Raw genomic sequence first — 17109 nt, 5'->3', positions numbered from 1 at the left:
ATTTTAGAATCGGGTTGGCTGTGAAATGTGCTTGCCAACAAACTACAGCTTGTTGCTTTGTAATTGATCTGTGTCTCCTCCGTGAAGCTGATGCTAAAGCGTTTTCTTTGAAACTTATTTGCATCTTCAGGATGGTAACACTGCTCTGCACGAAGCCTGCTGGCATGGATTCAGTCAATCTGTCAAACTACTGGTCAAGGCAGGAGCAAACGTCCATGCAAAGAATCAGGTTAGAAAGAAGGATTGCATTTTTGGGACATTTTTATTTTTCCAAATTAAAAGGTCCACTGATCTGTGTAATGAATTGTGTACGGATACTTTGGACAATAGTGTGAATCAGGTAATAGATCAGCAACTTGACTTCAATGGAAATGCAAATTGGGAGATGCGTGTAATGGGTGACAGATCCAATGGGGCCCATTTTACATCATTGCCCAAAGCCAACATTATCCCCAGGGCATATTACAGAAGAAATTTCATGACCTTTCCACCTTTTAACAATGCATCGCAGATGATTGGAATTACCTTTGTAAACTGCAGTGCCTTGTGGTTCTTGCAACATTTTCCCATATACCATTTGAAGCAAAAGAAGCTGAAAGATTTTGACCTTAGTGAGGCAGTCATGTTTTCACAACAGGGCTAATTTTCAGAGATATGTGGTTCATGCATTTGCACAAAAACCTGGGCTGAAAGAAAAATTTCCATACCACGAGTACATTTTCCAGGAAATCATCCCCACTGTGCAAAATGCTAATGTTTTATAATAGTAATTATTAAGAAGCAGCGTTTTTCTAATAAATTAACCTCTTCATGCAAAAACTTTAATGGCGGTATCTGTATGACTTTGTTTACCATATTGTTCGATGTATAACATGTGAATTATGAAGTGTTGAGTCACTCCAAGTTCATTCATAGAATTATAGAATCCCCACAGTGCAGAAGAAGGCCAGTCAGCCCATCGGGTCTGCACCGACCCACTGAAAGAACACACCCTATCTAGACCCCCCCCCCCGTAACCCAGTTCACCCAGAATATTTTGGACACCAGGGGGCAATTTATCAGGGCCAATCCACAAGCAATTTCCCGCATTGTGGGGTAAGTGCCAGCATTGGAGCTGTACTGGAACAGCTTGGCTATGGGTGCGGCTCTTTCTTCAGTACAATTCTTCACTATTGCCGGACTGCTGTCTTTAGCCATTCCTTGAAATGACATGGAGTGAATCGAATTGGAAAAAGACTGGCAGGCTAACCTGGCCAATTACTGCCCCAATAGTCTACTCTTAATCATCAGCAAAGTTATAGAACATGTCGACAGTGCTATCAATCAGCATCTATTCAGCAATAACCTGCCCACTGATACACAGTTAGGTTCCAACAGGACCATTGATTTCCTGACCTCATTACAGCCTTAATTGAAACATGGATAAAAGAGCTGAACTCAAGAGATGAGAGTGACTGCCCTCGATATAAAGTAGCATTTGACCGAATGTGGCATCTAGGAGCCCAAGCAAAACTGGAGTCAATGGGAACACCACCACTTGAAGTTCCCCTCCAAGCCACATACCATCCTGACTTGGAACTATATCACCATTCCTTCACTGTGGCTGGATCAAGATCCTAAAACTCCCTTCCGAACAGCACTGTGGGTGTTCCTGCAACACATGGACTGAAGCAGTTCAGGAAAGCAGCCCACCTCCACCTTCTCCGGAGCAATTAGGGATGAGCAATAAATGTTGGCCTAGCCAGCGATGCTGACATGTCATGAATGAATATATTTTTAAAAACTCATAATCAGATATCATTGAATCTTCTTCCATCTCCCTTCTCAGGCAAAGCATCCCAGATCAGAACTCAAGCGAAAAAATTTTCCCCCATATTGTCTTTGGTTCTTTTGCCAATTGCCTTGAATCTGTGATGGTTCCCAACTCCTCGCATACTGGAAACCATTCTTCTTTACATGATCAAAATGTTTCATGATCTTAAACATCTCCTTTTAAGTTTCTCTGTTTAAAGGAGAATAATCACAGCTTCTCTCGGCCCCCCACATAACTGAAGACCTTCATTCCTGGCATCATCCTGATAAATGTCCTTTATACCCTCTCCCTTAACATCCTTCCAAAAATGTGGCCATAATACTTCAGCTAGGGCCTAACCAATGATTCAGGACGGCTTAACATAACTTCTTTGCTTTTGTACTCGATGCCTCTATTAATGAAGCTAAGGATCTATATATAATTTAATGATTTCTCAACTTGTCCTGCAAAGTTTTCTTGTACCCCCTATAATGAAAGATTAACTGCCAAGGACTGGAGGCACATTTTAATACCATGTCTTCCCTTTGTTTCTGTATATTCTGAACACTCTTGTTGAACATATACAGTTCTATTTTCTGCTGTTAAGTCAATGTGATCCCTTTGTTTTCTGAAATCAACATTTTAACGTTGTTGATATATTTTAAAATCATTGCAGTGGAGAACAGAAACTTATTTCTTCTTCCTTTTCTCCGCATGAACTAACCACTAACCCCTATAGCCAGTCGGGAAAATGAATTGACATGTTTATGGGGTCTTGTCTGCCCCAATCTCTAATAGATTGTCTTGGAATATGTAAGAGGAGGTTGGGGTACAGTGTGGCTTCCGCTCGCTTCTTGAGGGGAAGTATCTGACAGCAGTGAAGTGCCACCGAATGATTGTATGGCTGAAATTGATACATAGGGTTTTAGTATGAAAGCCTTTCAAGATTAAACAAACTGACAATCTTCTTCTCACAAAATAGTAATTTATCAGTCCTGCTGCTTGTGTCTCCCTTAAGGCAGGAAACATAGCGCTCCACTTGGCCTGTCAGAATGGCCATTCCCAGAGTTCTCGTGTACTATTGCTAGGAGGGTCCAGACCTGACATTAAGAACAGTGTAAGTGAGGATCTATATTTTATATTTTTGATATTCAGAATAATTTTTTCAAACAAAAAAAATGCTTGTCTTCAATGTTTTGTATTCGGCATGACTTGGAGTTGGAATGTTTCTGTTTTGCAGATGGGTGACACATGTTTGCACATTGCTACTCGTTACAACCATGTAACTATTATTAGAATCCTCCTGAGTGCGTTCTCTTCTGTCAGTGAGAAGAACCAGGTCAGTGCATGGAAGGTTGTCCTCTATACTCTATACTGTGGGGGGAGGATATTTAGCCACCCCAACAAGGATAGACACAGAATCAGGCAGATGTGGAATTTAGCATTGCCAGTCGGTGTGCCCTGGTTCCATCCCAGCCCTGGGCTATTTTCTTGGGAGGTGGGATTGTGGAGTGGGCGTGGAGGGCAGCAAGCCGGGTTGCCAATTCAACTCGTTAAAGGCCATGAGGCCTACTGTTGGAAGAATTTTTCAATCAGCCACCAGGTCCTTGTGCGGGGTCAGGAAACAAATAGTTGCCTGGAAACGGCCTCTAGGTGGCAAACTTGAGGCCAGCGCGCTCTCGGCAGACCTAAAGGACCTCACTGCTAGGCCTGGCTTCAGCAGCAGTCACAAGCTGTCCTGTAGAAATATGTCATATATCTTAAATAGTTTGACACTGGTATTAAAATAATTCAAGCCAGAAGATCTATGTTAATGTGTTATATATGGAAAGGGGATGGGAAATATGTGATGCATTTGAAAAAATGATAAAAATTTCACCTTCAAAGCAACAAGATTCCTGACCTCATACTTTTATATTGTCCTGTAATAATTAATTTGAGTGCTCAGCAATCTAGCACTGCCAGTAAAATCTAGCATTTGTAACCAAGAGTGTAACCTGGGATATTTCAGGCAGCAGTATGGCATTTTCTAGTCACGAAGGCATTTCCGAGGCTGCTGTACAACTTCCCTCTGAAATTGTTTTATCATGAAATCACCCCTTAAATGTATATTTCTGTAGTATGTTAGATAAAATAAAGTTGCACTGGTACTACTTGCTGAATTTCTCTGACCTCCATTCCATATCTGCTATTTACAAAGTACTGCAGTTAATCTCCTGACTGGTTTCATTCCCTTGCTGCTTTCCTCGTCAGTTGTCAAATCTACACTGACCTGAAATTTATTTAGAATTTCTCAAACACCACCCTATGCTAATCATTCGATTCCTAGGGTGGAATTCACCCATCTGGGACTAAGTCCTGCAGTGGGGCTGGGACAGTGGGGTGTTTCTTGCCACAGAAGCTGGCAGGAAAACATGCCATACCTTCCGAACACAAGGTTATTAATTATGCACCTGGGGATTTAGAACAGAGTTGTGGAGGAATTTCTTCAGCCAGAGGGTGGTGAATCTGTGGAACTCTTTGCCGCAGAAGGCTGTGGAGACCAAATCACTGAGTGTCAAGACAGCGATAGATAGGTACTTGATTAATAAGGGGATCAGAGGTTAAGAGGAGAAGGCAGGAGAATGGGGATGAGAAAAACATCATGATTGAATGGCCGAACAGACTTGATGGGCCGAGTGGCCTAATTCTGCTCCTATGTCTTATGGTCTTAAGGTTTAAAGCCATATTCTGGGGAGGGTCTGCATGATGGCACAAGTCCCGCCATCATATCTGGCTGCCATTTTGAGAAAACCCAAACACACAGGCACACGATTGAAGAAAGAAGATTGACCTCCTGGGAAAGAAGGTGGATCTCCAGGAACATTCTTGAGGCCGGACAATGGACTTCCTCAATGACACTGAAGCTGGAAGATCCACCTGCAGATGTTCCCCCCACCTGTTGCTGAGATGTTCCAGGGACAGGGTCGCTGGCTGCCTCTTTCCTGAACTCTGGTGGCAGCCCCTGGCACTATTCAGATGTGTTCTGGGTGCTGGCGTCGCAGAGAATGGTGGCGGGAAGATTCCAGTCAGGTCTTCTTCTACATCCCATTAGCAGGGTGCAAATCAGTTTTATACCAGTCTTCAGTTTGTTTCCTGATCCACCATGATTGGCACCATAGAACATAGAACATAGAACAATACAGCGCAGTACAGGCCCTTCGGCCCACGATGTTGCACCGAAACAAAAGCCATCTAACCTACACTATGCCATTATCATCCATATGTTTATCCAATAAACTTTTAAATGCCCTCAATGTTGGCGAGTTCACTACTGTTCACACCAGTGGAAGATACCGCTGGAAATTCACATTGTGAAACAAATTTTTGGATTTCATCCTCATCCTCGCTCACCATTGGACCCACTTATGGGGACATAGGAGAATTCTGTCCTTAGAATGGTACCTTTATCAATTCAGTCTCATAACTGATGGACAATGTTATAACGCTCCATATGCTTTTCTGACCTGATTTCTCCTCACAGGCCGGAGATTCTCCACTCCATATCGCTGCGGCTCTCAACCACAAGAAAATAGCTAGACTGTTATTGGAAGCTGGTGCAGATGGGAATATTGTCAATAATGTAAGTAGGCTTTATGTTATTATTAGTGAAGTTCTTTCAGTTTTATGTGTATATTGGCAGTGAGGAAAATAGCCGTGAGGCTGGATTCTCCGCCTCACGCCGCTGGTAGCGGACTTCCCAGTGAGGTGTGTTAGTGAAGAAAACGGGATCGGCACTGGGCGCCGACTCATTTTGGATGCTCTGGCTCTCCACTGGTGGCAGGATTGGGGTTCACACCCCACGGCAGCAGATTGTGCACCATACCCTCTGGGTCTGCGTGGTTCTCTGGTCCTCTGGTCCAAGAATCATGTGGGCGAGAGCCACTACAGATAAGAACAAACATGTACCTGGCACGGTGGACCTCGGTGGGCCAAGGGATTAACTCCTTAGTGGGTTGCTCCCAAAGTCCATCTGAGGGCCACCCTCCCACTCCCAGAATGCAAAACCTGCCCAACCCATCCCTACTAGACACTGCCCTTCCCAAATAGACCACTTAAACAAAGAGACCCCCCCCCACAGAACCCCTAACTAAAGAGACCCCCACAGCATCCCGAAATAAAGAGACCACCCAAACAAAGAGACCCCCCCCCAGATGCTCCCTAATTAAAGAGACCCCCCCACAGACCCCCCGGAAAAGAGACCTGGTAATGGTTTGTTGCGCCCCCAAAGGCCAGTATGTTCAACAACAGTTCATCATCGAACGATGAATCGGTCCTTTCTCACACCCTTTTTGTATCACGTGGAGACTTTTCTCTCGATTCAGTTTTCCATTTGGTATTCTTGATTCTTGTTTTTTCTAGTTCTTATTTGGAACTAGTTGTTTCTTTCCCAAACACGCACATTCATTGTGCCCCTTTTAACCAGAATTCCTGCATTTTGCATCTTTGCACCAGCAGTCTGCTGCTGCGTGACCAGTTCTTGCACATCGGTGATAATTTCGAACCTGTGTCTGTGTTCAGGTCTCAGCCAACATGTTATGGATTCGAATGCACAAACCTAATTGTTGGGCTGCCAATTCAATAGAGATTTCAACTTCTACAGCCTTCTTTAGATTTAAGTCGCTTTCTGTTAACAGCCTTCACTTCTTAAAACACACTCGTCTGTCTCTAATCGTGTCATTCAAGACAAGATACCTTTGGTTATTTTATCAGCTGCGTTACTGCATGTGCTATACATGATAAAAGTAAGAATTGAGGGGTCAGTTAAATGTTAGTTAGCACAACAAACGTACTAATTGCCCTAGTGAATGCTTATTTTACAACATGATAAAGGACTTCAATTTAGCTAAATCACTTGACGACATTTTATACATTTTTGCCTAGTCTGGCAGAAAATACAAGGCATAGTTGATTCTAATCATAATAATCCTCATTGTTCCATTAATGTGTTGTGTTAGAGAGATGAATAGCAGTCAGTTTGAATACTCCAACCTTGATTATATCCAGAAACTATTTACTGCTTGATTCATCCTGTAGGCAGGTCTGAACCCTCTGGAAGCAGCTAGAGAGAATAATAGCCCAGAAGTGGCCCTTCTTCTCACCAAGGCACCACAGGTAAGGGCTCGTGTTAGTGTCAAGAGCCGTGATCATTATGGAAGCCGAGGTTGAATAGTGGAGATGGATAAATATTCTGCCACTTTGCTTAGTTATAGTTTGAACCTAGGGAGTATTCATGTTGAACGTTCCTTCAAGCAGATTAAGAGTGGATTAGAGTCCACTTTGAAGTAATTCATTGCTTATAAAGCACTTCATCAAATATGGAATACATAAATGTCAATTTGCTCTTTGTAATTGTTAGATCACAACTGTATTGGTGGGACAGTAGGTGTGTTAAAAATTGATATGAGATAAACCATTGTTAGGATTTTAACTTTGTGTTGATGCCATTTGATGAACATTTTTTTAAATGGTGCCAGGTTCTCAGTTTCTGTCGTGGGAGAAGTTTGAGGAAGAAGCGGGAAAAACTCAAGGAAGAACGAAGAGCCCAATCTGTACCTCGTGATGAATTGATCCAGAGTAAGGTAAATGAATCTCATCTCTTAAATTATTAATCTGACAAAAAAAGGCGCTTGTGGATGTGGCTATTTGAGAAGTATTTTGATTAAAATGTTTCTGTTCCCATCTATTCCGAGTTAGCTGATCTAAACTGGGATAGCCGTGGAGGGTGTGGTGTGCATGATCTGCCTCAGCTGGCAAGGGGAAAATTAGCTAGTGTTCCTGGCCTATCACTATCTTGTGACCCTTTTCGGAAAGCTGAAGTTAGTGTAGGATTTGTGATGTTGCCACTGGAATTAGCCTCCTGGAGCTCACAGACAGACGTGCATGAGGAGTGGCAATTTTGGCGGATGGTTTAGTGGAACTTAAGCCAATACCTTTAGAAGAGCAGGATAAAATTAGGGAGGGGGCTGAGAGGAAAAATACTTACCAATTCAGTGATGATAGTAAGCAGACAGTCGTGCTGAACATTGATCACTGAAATCTGGCTCTGGAGTGCAAGATCAGCAAGATCAATTAAAGTTTTAATCTGAAATGGGCAGCATGGTGGCGCAGTGGTTAGCACTGCTGCCTCACGGCGCCGAGGTCCTAGATTCGATCCCGGCTCTGGGTCACTGTCCGTGCGGAGTTTGCACATTCTCCCCATGTTTGCGTGGGTTTTGCCCCCACAACCCAAAGATGTGCAGGGTGGGTGGATTGACCACTCTAAATTACCCCTTAATTGGAAAAAATGAATTGGGTACTCTAAATTTTTTTTTTTTTTAAGTTTTAATCTGAAATATCGAAATACAGTAATTGAGGAGACCTTAAGTTTGACTTTGATCTTAATTAAAATTGAAGAGCTATTGAATTTTGACAGGGCGGTTCCCTGTATTCAAACCAATGTGTTCCTCTCAAACGTGTATTTGAAAAGCTGTTGTACATGGTTGTGCTAATCATTGTAATTCACTATGGCATAGCATTATTGCTGGACCTGTTTCAAGTTTGGAACTCCGAGGTTATTGTTGAGAAAATTTTCTCATCGAGGATTTGGGATAATGAGACTGAGCTGTTGTGGTCCCGCAACAAAGACAGATTTATACCTTGGGATATATGGGTGAAATACCCCCATTCTGATTCCATTCTCTTCTGGATGCATTGGAAGGAACTTCGTAAATTGTAGTCAGGTTGGAATAGAAGTTAAATCTTGACTGCATAATTGATCCCCAATGTGTGGATTATTTCATCATCAGAAAATAATTATATGAAATTACCACATCATACATTGCGGCATCTGTAAATACTTGGGCAAAAAAATCATATTGAATTTAAAAGCACTGCAGTCCATTCCGTTCATCAACATTAATGTTCTGCGCTTTTGTAGCCGTTGTGTGAGGTAATTTGTTTATTTTAATAATAATAATCAGTTCTATGTCTACTTCACTAGTTTCACCCCTGACTCTCCTAGTGTATCTCCTGCAGTAGCTTCTGCTCCTGCCTCCATATATCCACCTCAGGTGTGCTTTAAAGTTCCATCCTTGGTCAGCAAGGACTCAAATTTCATTTGCATGCTCACAACATCCAGCTCTATCTGCTTGCCACCAGATTTTTCTCCACAGCCACCCAGCTTGCTTGTCTGACTTGTTTGACCAATGTCAAGTGCCATGTGAGAGTACCTTTAAGACATGGATGTTTAAGCAATGTACCTTTAAGAAAACAGTGATGTCAGAGTGGGTGGAGCTGAGGTCAGGCCAGCCATTTTGCAGTTTAGTTTTGCAGTTTGAAAAGAGCTTGTGAGTGTCTGTGTTTGCAGTGAGCTGGATCTCTGCCATGAAAGACTATCTCTGGATCATTTGGGTGATTTAAACTCATAATAGTAAAGCCTTTAACCTGATGCGATTCTGTTTAAAGGTGTTAAGTCTTTAAGGAACATTTTGAGGAATTATTTACTGTTGCAATATTTTCTGAGTTATCTTTGAAGTAAGGGGTGTTAAGAGATCCAATGTTTATTTAAGATGTTAAGTTGAGTTCATGGAATGAACAGTGTTTTGTGTTTAAAAACCCATGTGTCCATAATTGTAATCCCACACCTAGGGAACAAGCCGTGTGCTAGGAAAAGCAACAAATACATTAAAGGACGAGGTTGGTTGAACTCCATGATACATTTTGGGGTTCTGAAAACGCCTCGCCCATAACAATTGGGGGCTCGAGGAGGATAAAGGTCTATCGATTGGATTGGCTTTTGTGAACTTAAAGACAGTGAAGGATTGTTGCTTTTCCGGTGTCGTATTTTAGTTTAAGTGGGGAGAGTGTTGTGAACAATGGCTCTTTCAGAGGCTCAGAAGTTTTTGGGGGTGGAGAATGTCACACGTAGTACCTTACAAACAGAAACGAAAAGCAGACTGTTGGATTTGGCAAGAACATTGCAGTTAACATTACCTGACAAAATGCGAAAAGATGAGGTAATTATGGCGGTCGTTAAGCATTTAAAGTTGCCTGAGATAGAGTTTGACTCATTGGAAATGACAAAAATTCAGTAGCAAATTAAACAAATGGAACATGAGAAAGAATTAAAGAGGCTTGAATACGAGAGTGTGAGAGAGGAAAAAGAAACAGAAAGAGAAAGAGAGAGAGGGAAAAGAAAGAGAAAGAGAGAGAGAGGAAAAAGAAAAGGGGCGAAAAGAAAGAATAGCCCTCGCAAAAGAAAAAGAAAGGGAGATACAGATCAGGGAAAAAGATAAAGAGAGAGGGAGTTTGAACTTCAGAAAATGGCCATGAAACATGACAATCAGTTAAAATTGGCAGACATAAAGGGAAACGTACAATTGGATGATAGTGATGAGGATAGTGAGAAAGAGCGTCATAGTCGAAGGCTTGGTGGGAATCTATTTAAATATATCCAAGCATTGCCAAGGTTTGATAAGAAAGAAGTGGAAGCTTTTTTCATTTCATTTGACAAGGTAGCTAAACAAATGAAATGGCCACAGGACATGTGGGTGTTGCTGATTCAAACAAAGCTGGTAGGTAGAGCGAGTGAAGTGTTTGCATCACTACCGGAGGAGGTATCTGGAACGTATGAGGAGGTGAAGAAATCCATCTTAAGAGCATATGCGCTAGTGCCTGAAACTTACAAAGGTTTAGACATTTAAGGAAAGAATTTGGTCAAACATACATGGAGTTTGAAAAGCTCAAACAGAGTAATTTTGATAGGTGGATAAGGGCTTTGAACATAGACCAAACGTATGAAGCTCTCCGAGAAATTATACTTTTGGAGGAGTTTAAAAATTCAATTCCTGATGTAGTGAGATCTCATGTGGAAGTACAGAGGGTTAAAACTGCGAGATTAGCAGCGGAAATGGCAGATGATTATGAATTAGTTCATAAATCAAAGATTGGTTTCCGACATCAGTTTCAGCCGGTGAGGGATAGAAACTGGGGACATGAGAAATACTCAAGTGGTAATGGTGATCTGATGGGAGACAATAAAGAGAGTGTACCTCAGATTAAAAAAGAAATCCAGGAGGGTGGAAAAGAAATGAAAAGTTTCAGATGTTTTCACTGTAATAAACTAGGGCATGTAAAGTCACAGTGTTGGTGGTTGAAGAAAAGCACTGGAGAGGCTGATGTGGTAAAACAGGATAAGACAGTGGGGTTTGTTAGAGTGGTAAAGGAAAGCCCAAGGGAAGCGAAGGAGGTGCAAACAATTGTACAGCCTGTTCAAGAAGTAATTGTTAAGAAGGTGCCAGATGTCTTTAAATAATTTACTTGTGTGGGTAAAGTTTACTCGTGTGTATCAGGAGGAGCAGGTAAAGAAGTCACAATTTTAAGAGATACAGGGGCTAGTCAATCTTTAATGGTAAGAGATGAGGAATTATGTAGTTTGGGAAGAATGTTGCCAGAAAAAGTGGTGATATGTGGAATTCAGGGTGAGAGGAGTAGCGTTCCATTATATAAGGTAAGTTTGGAAAGTCCAGTGAAGAGTGGTGAAGTGGTCGTAGGAGTAATAGAGAAACTATCTTGTCCAGGAATACAGTTAATCTTGGGTAATGATATAGCTGGATCGCAGGTGGGAGTGATGCCTACTGTGGTTGATAAGCCATTGGAAAATCAGTCAACTGAAATGTTGAAGGACGAATATCCTGGGATTTTTCAGGATTGTGCAGTAACAAGGTCGCAAAGTCACAGGTTAAGACGAGGAGAAATCAAAGAGTGAAGATGAAGTTGAAGTGCAATTATCAGAAACGATTTTTGATCAGATGGTTGAAAAAGAACAAGAACAGGTGAAGGATGAGGTGGATATTTTTAGTTCAGGAAAATTGGCGGAGTTACAACAGAAATATATAGAAATAAAACGGATATATCAGAAAAAATATACGGGACTTCCGGGTGCGGCTATGCAGAGCTAGGTCGCATATTCGGCAGCTCCTGCTTGGAACGGACTTTTGGGCTCTTTTACAGGGCCCCCACGGCATTTGTTTGACATTTCCTGGTGTGGGAAGAAGGCTGCAATATTCCCCCGACTGTGTCCCCCAGGAAGGGTATGTCTCTTGGTTGCCAGACACAAGCAGAAACAGTAAAAGATTTGGCTGCAACTGCAGGATAAACAGGGCCTCTTCCAGCATGCAGGCGGGGGAAGGGCAAGCTTAAAGCTGCAAGCTGACCTGAGGGCCTGTATCAAAAGTGAATTCTAGCAGCAGAGGGAACAACTGTGAAAAGACCTCATCAAGGCCACTGAAGGGACTTCCGGTTGCGGTGATGCCTAGCTAGCCGCACGCTTCGGCGGCTCCAGTTCCGACGGACCTTCGGGCTCTTTTAAGAGCCCCAACGGGGAATTTTTCGACGACGCAACCCGGTGTGGGGCGTGTGAGAAGGGAGTCCCCCCCAAACGAAGGAGGAAAAAACCGGCGGCGGCGGCTGCAGCGTGAGGAATCGTCGACCAAAGGGTCAGAAAGAGAGAAGTACAAGATGGCGGCGGAGAAAGCGCAGGCGACATGGGGGCCTGAGCATGAAATTGTGAGATGGTGCATGGAGCTGCTGAAGAGGGAGGTGCTGACCCCGTTGCTACAGGCAATTGAGGGGCTCAAGGAGACATTAAAGACCCAGGAGACAGAGCTCCGTGTGGTGGAGCAGAAGGTGACAGATATTGAGGACGAGATCCTGGGCCTGGCGGTTAAGACACAGACGCACGAGGCACTTCATAAAAAGTGTACTGAAAGGATCGAAGCCCTAGAAAATGGAGCGCGAAGGAAGAACCTTCGGATACTGGGTCTCCCTGAGGGTGTGGAAGGAGTGGACTGTGGAGCGTACGCAAGTACGATGTTGAGCTCACTGATGGGTGCTGAGGCCCCTACGGGCCCCTTGGAGGTGGAGTGGGCAAATTGGATTCCGGCGAGAAGACCAAAAGCGGGAGAACCACCCAGGGCGATAATCGTGCGATTTTACCGCCTTAAGGATAGAGAAGAGGTCCTGAGATGGGCTAAAAAGGTGCGGAGTAGCAGATGGGAGAATGCAGTGGTACGGGTATACCAGGATTGGAGTGCGGAGGTGGCGAGAAGGAGGGCGAGCTTCAACCGAGCCAAAGAGGTGTTGCATAAAAGGAAGGTGAAGTTCGGGATGCTGCAGCCGGCAAGACTATGGGTCACGTATCAGGAGAGACACCATTATTTCGAGACGGCGGAGGAAGCATGGACCTTCATCAAAGAAGAGAAATTGGATCGGAACTGAGGGACTGATGCTGCAGGAAATGTTATTGTTAATGTTACGGTGGAAGTTAATTGAGAAGTAAACAGGGAAGGGGGGAGACATTGGCGAAATGTGGGCGCCGGTGAGGGGGGAAAGACGGGACATAGTTGGAGAATGGGGAAGGGGAGGGGGAGGGGAAAGGGAGCTGCGCCATAAGAGGCGGGTCAGGTAAAGGGATGTTCCCGCACCAGAAAGAATAAGGCGGGAAGACAGGCGCAAGGCGGATGGGAGTTCCCCACATGGGGGGGGTCGAGGAGTGAGCAGGAGTAGCCGGGGTCAGTTGAAGTCAGCTGACTTACGGAAGTAATATGGGAGCAATCATGCTAGAAAGAGATCTAGCGGGGAGGGGGGAGGGGGGGGGAACAACTGGGTTGCTGCTGCGGAAATCCAAAAGGAAATGGCTAAAGAGTGGGTGGGCGGGGATGGTGTGCGACGCTGGGGGAGCGAGCGGGAGCGCGGAGGCGGGATATGGGACTGGCCTAGAGAAGGTAATGGCTAGTCGACACGGGAGGGGGGCAGGTAGCCCCCTAGTGAGGCTGATCACGTGGAACGTGAGAGGCCTGAACGGACCGATAAAAAGGGCCAGAGTGCTCGCGCATTTGAAAGGACTAAGGGCAGACGTGGTTATGCTCCAAGAGACGCACCTAAAGGTGGCGGACCAAGTTAGGCTAAGGAAAGGATGGGTGGGACAGGTGTTCCACTCAGGACTGGACGCAAAGAATAGAGGGGTGGCCATTTTGGTGGGGAAACAGGTCGCATTTGAAGCAAAGAACATCGTAGCAGATAGCGGAGGTAGATATGTAATGGTGAGTGGCAGGCTGGAGGGAATGGAGGTCGTGTTGGTTAACGTGTATGCCCCAAACTGGGACAATGCGGGATTTATGAGACGGATGCTGGGGCGTATACCGGACCTGGAGGTAGGAAACTTGATTTTAGGAGGGGACTTTAATACGGTGCTGGACCCGGGGCTAGATAGATCCAGCTCAAGGACCGGAAGAAGGCCGGCAGCGGCCAAGGTACTTAAGGGGTTTATGGACCAAATGGGGGGAGTGGATCCATGGCGATTTCTTAGACCTAGGGCTAGGGAGTTTTCCTTCTTCTCCCATGTCCATAAAGTGTACTCCCGGATAGATTTTTTTGTTTTGGGAAGGTCGTTGATCTCTAGGGTGGAAGAAGCTGAGTACTCAGCCATAGCGGTTTCGGATCATGCCCCACATTGGGTGGACCTGGAATTAGGAGAGGAAAGGGAGCAGAGAACACTCTGGCGATTAGATGTGGGACTGATGGCGGATGAGGGAGTGTGTGCAAGAGTGCGGGGGTGTATTGAGAGATATCTGGAGGTCAATGACGACGGTGAGGTCCCTGTGGGAGTGGTATGGGAAGCACTAAAAGCGGTGGTCAGAGGAGAGCTGATCTCCATTGGGGCCCACAAAAGGAAAACAGAGGCCAAGGAAAGGGAAAGATTACTGGGGGAGATTTTAAGGGTGGATAGGGAATTTGCAGAGACCCCGGAGGAGGAATTGTACAGGGAGAGGAGACGACTCCAGACGGAATTTGACCTTCTGACCACCAGAAAGGCGGAGGTACTGTGGAGGAAGGCACAGGGGAGGAGGTATGAATATGGGGAAAAGGCGAGTCGCCTGTTGGCTCATCAATTGCGAAAGAGGGCAGCAGCGAGGGAGATAGGAGGAATTAGAGACGAAAGGGGAGACACGGTGCGAAGGGCAGGAAAGATAAATGAGGTGTTCAAGACCTTCTATGAGGAACTGTATAGGTCTCAACCCCCAGAGGGAGAGGAGGGGATGCGGCAGTTCCTGGACCAATTGAGGTTCCCAAAAGTGGAGGAGCGGGGGGTGGTAGGCCTGGGGGCACCGATTGGGGTGGACAAGGTTATTAAGGGACTGGGAAGCATGCAAGCAGGGAAGGCCCCAGGACCAGACGGGTTCCCGGTGGAGTATTACAGAAAATATGTGGACTTGTTGGCCCCGTTGATGGTGAGGACGTTCAATGAGGCCAGGAAAGGGGGGACTCTACCCCCGACGATGTCGGAGGCGACGATATCGTTAATTTTGAAGAGGGATAAAGATCCGTTGCAGTGCGGGTCCTATAGACCCATTTCATTGTTGAACGTGGATGCCAAATTGTTGGCAAAGGTACTGGCATCGAGGATAGAGGACTGTGTCCCGGGGGTGGTGCACGAAGACCAGACAGGGTTCGTAAAAGGGAGACAACTGAATGTTAACGTGCGACGACTATTAGGGGTGATAATGATGCCCCCAGTGGAGGGGGAGGCAGAGATAGTGGCGGCAATGGACGCAGAGAAGGCATTTGATACGGTGGAGTGGGAGTATTTATGGGAAGTGTTAAGGAGGTTTGGGTTTGGGAACGGGTTTATTAGCTGGGTTAGACTTCTTTATGGGGCTCCAACGGCAAGCGTAGTTACAGGTCGACATAGATCGGAGTATTTCCGACTATATAGGGGAACAAGACAGGGATGCCCGCTGTCTCCATTGTTGTTCGCGTTGGCAATTGAACCTCTGGCCATGGCGTTGAGAGACTCCAGGAAATGGAGAGGGGTGATTAGAGGGGGAGAAGAACACCGAGTCTCGTTATATGCGGATGACCTATTGTTATACGTGTCGGACCCAGCGGGGGGAATGATAGAGGTTATGCGAATTTTGAGGGGGTTCGGGGATTTCTCGGGGTATAGGCTAAACATGGGGAAGAGTGAATTATTTGTGATACATCCAGGGGACCAGAGTAGAGAGATAGAAGGCTTGCCTCTAAGGAAAGTGGAAAGAAACTTCCGATACCTGGGGATTCAGATCGCTAGGAGCTGGGGAACCTTGCACAGACTTAATCTGACACGGTTGGTAGAACAAATGGAGGAGGACTTCAAGAGGTGGGACATGCAGCCTCTATCGCTGGCGGGCAGGGTGCAAGCAATTAAGATGATGGTCCTCCCGAGGTTCTTATTTGTATTTCAATGTCTCCCTATACTAATCACTAAGACCTTTTTTAATAAAATAGACAGGATCATCACGAGCTTCGTATGGGCAGGGAAAGTTCCGAGAGTAAGGAGGGGGTTCCTTCAGCGTAGTAGGGACAGAGGAGGATTGGCACTACCGAACTTGGGCGATTACTATTGGGCCGCCAATGTGGCAATGATACGTAAATGGATGATGGAGGGTGAGGGAGCGGCGTGGGAAAGACTGGAGAGAAAGTCCTGTAAAGGGACGAGTTTAGAGGCGCTGGTGACGGCGCCGCTACCGATCTCACCTAAAAAGTTTACCACGAACCCGGTGGTGGCGGCAACATTGAATATCTGGGGACAGTGGAGGCGACAGAGAGGGGTGCGGGGTGCCCTGGTGGGGTCCCCAATCAGGAACAACCATAGGTTCGCCCCAGGAAGAATGGATGGAGGATTTCAGAGCTGGTTCCAGTTGGGAATTAGGAGGGTGGGAGATTTATTTATAGATGGGACTTTTGCGAGCTTGGGAGCATTGGAGGAAAAGTATAAGTTGCCCCGGGGAAATTTCTTGAGATATATGCAGGTGAGGGCATTTACTAGACAACAGGTGAGGGAATTTCCGTTGCTCCCGACACAGGGGATACAGGACAGGGTGCTTTCAGGGGTGTGGGTCGGAGAGGGCAAAGTGTCAGAGATTTACCGAGAGATGAGGGAAGAGGGGGAGGAGTCGGTGGGCGAACTAAAAGGAAAGTGGGAAGAAGAACTAGGGGAGGAGATAGAGGAGGGTATGTGGGCTGATGCCCTAAGCAGGGTAAATTCCTCTTCCTCATGCGCCAGGCTTAGCCTGATTCAATTTAAGGTGCTACATAGAGCACACATAACGGGAGCAAGATTGAGCAGGTTCTTTGGAGTGGAGGACAAATGTGGGAGGTGTGGCGGGAGCCCGGCAAACCACGCACATATGTTTTGGGCATGCCCGGCACTGGAAGGGTATTGGAAGGGAGTGACGGGAGTGATTTCGCGGGTGGTG

At 45.5% G+C, this 17109-nt stretch overlaps 1 protein-coding gene across 4 annotated transcripts in view; it reads left to right on the top strand.

The window, feature by feature from the left end:
* ankrd6b (ankyrin repeat domain 6b) overlaps positions 1–17109 on the top strand; it is a 334311-nt gene that overhangs the window by 262072 nt on the left and 55130 nt on the right. For all 4 annotated transcript variants that reach the window (XM_072499767.1, XM_072499764.1, XM_072499765.1 and 1 more), the window contains 6 exons: positions 131–229; positions 2811–2909; positions 3033–3131; positions 5316–5414; positions 6869–6946; positions 7309–7413. In XM_072499767.1, the coding sequence (XP_072355868.1) occupies positions 131–229; positions 2811–2909; positions 3033–3131; positions 5316–5414; positions 6869–6946; positions 7309–7413 (579 nt within the window). The remainder of the gene's footprint in view (positions 1–130; positions 230–2810; positions 2910–3032; positions 3132–5315; positions 5415–6868; positions 6947–7308; positions 7414–17109) is intronic.

This window comes from Scyliorhinus torazame, chromosome 4 (genome assembly GCF_047496885.1).
Source record: "Scyliorhinus torazame isolate Kashiwa2021f chromosome 4, sScyTor2.1, whole genome shotgun sequence".
NCBI lineage: Eukaryota > Metazoa > Chordata > Chondrichthyes > Carcharhiniformes > Scyliorhinidae > Scyliorhinus > Scyliorhinus torazame.
This window is presented reverse-complemented; position numbering and strand designations above follow the sequence as displayed.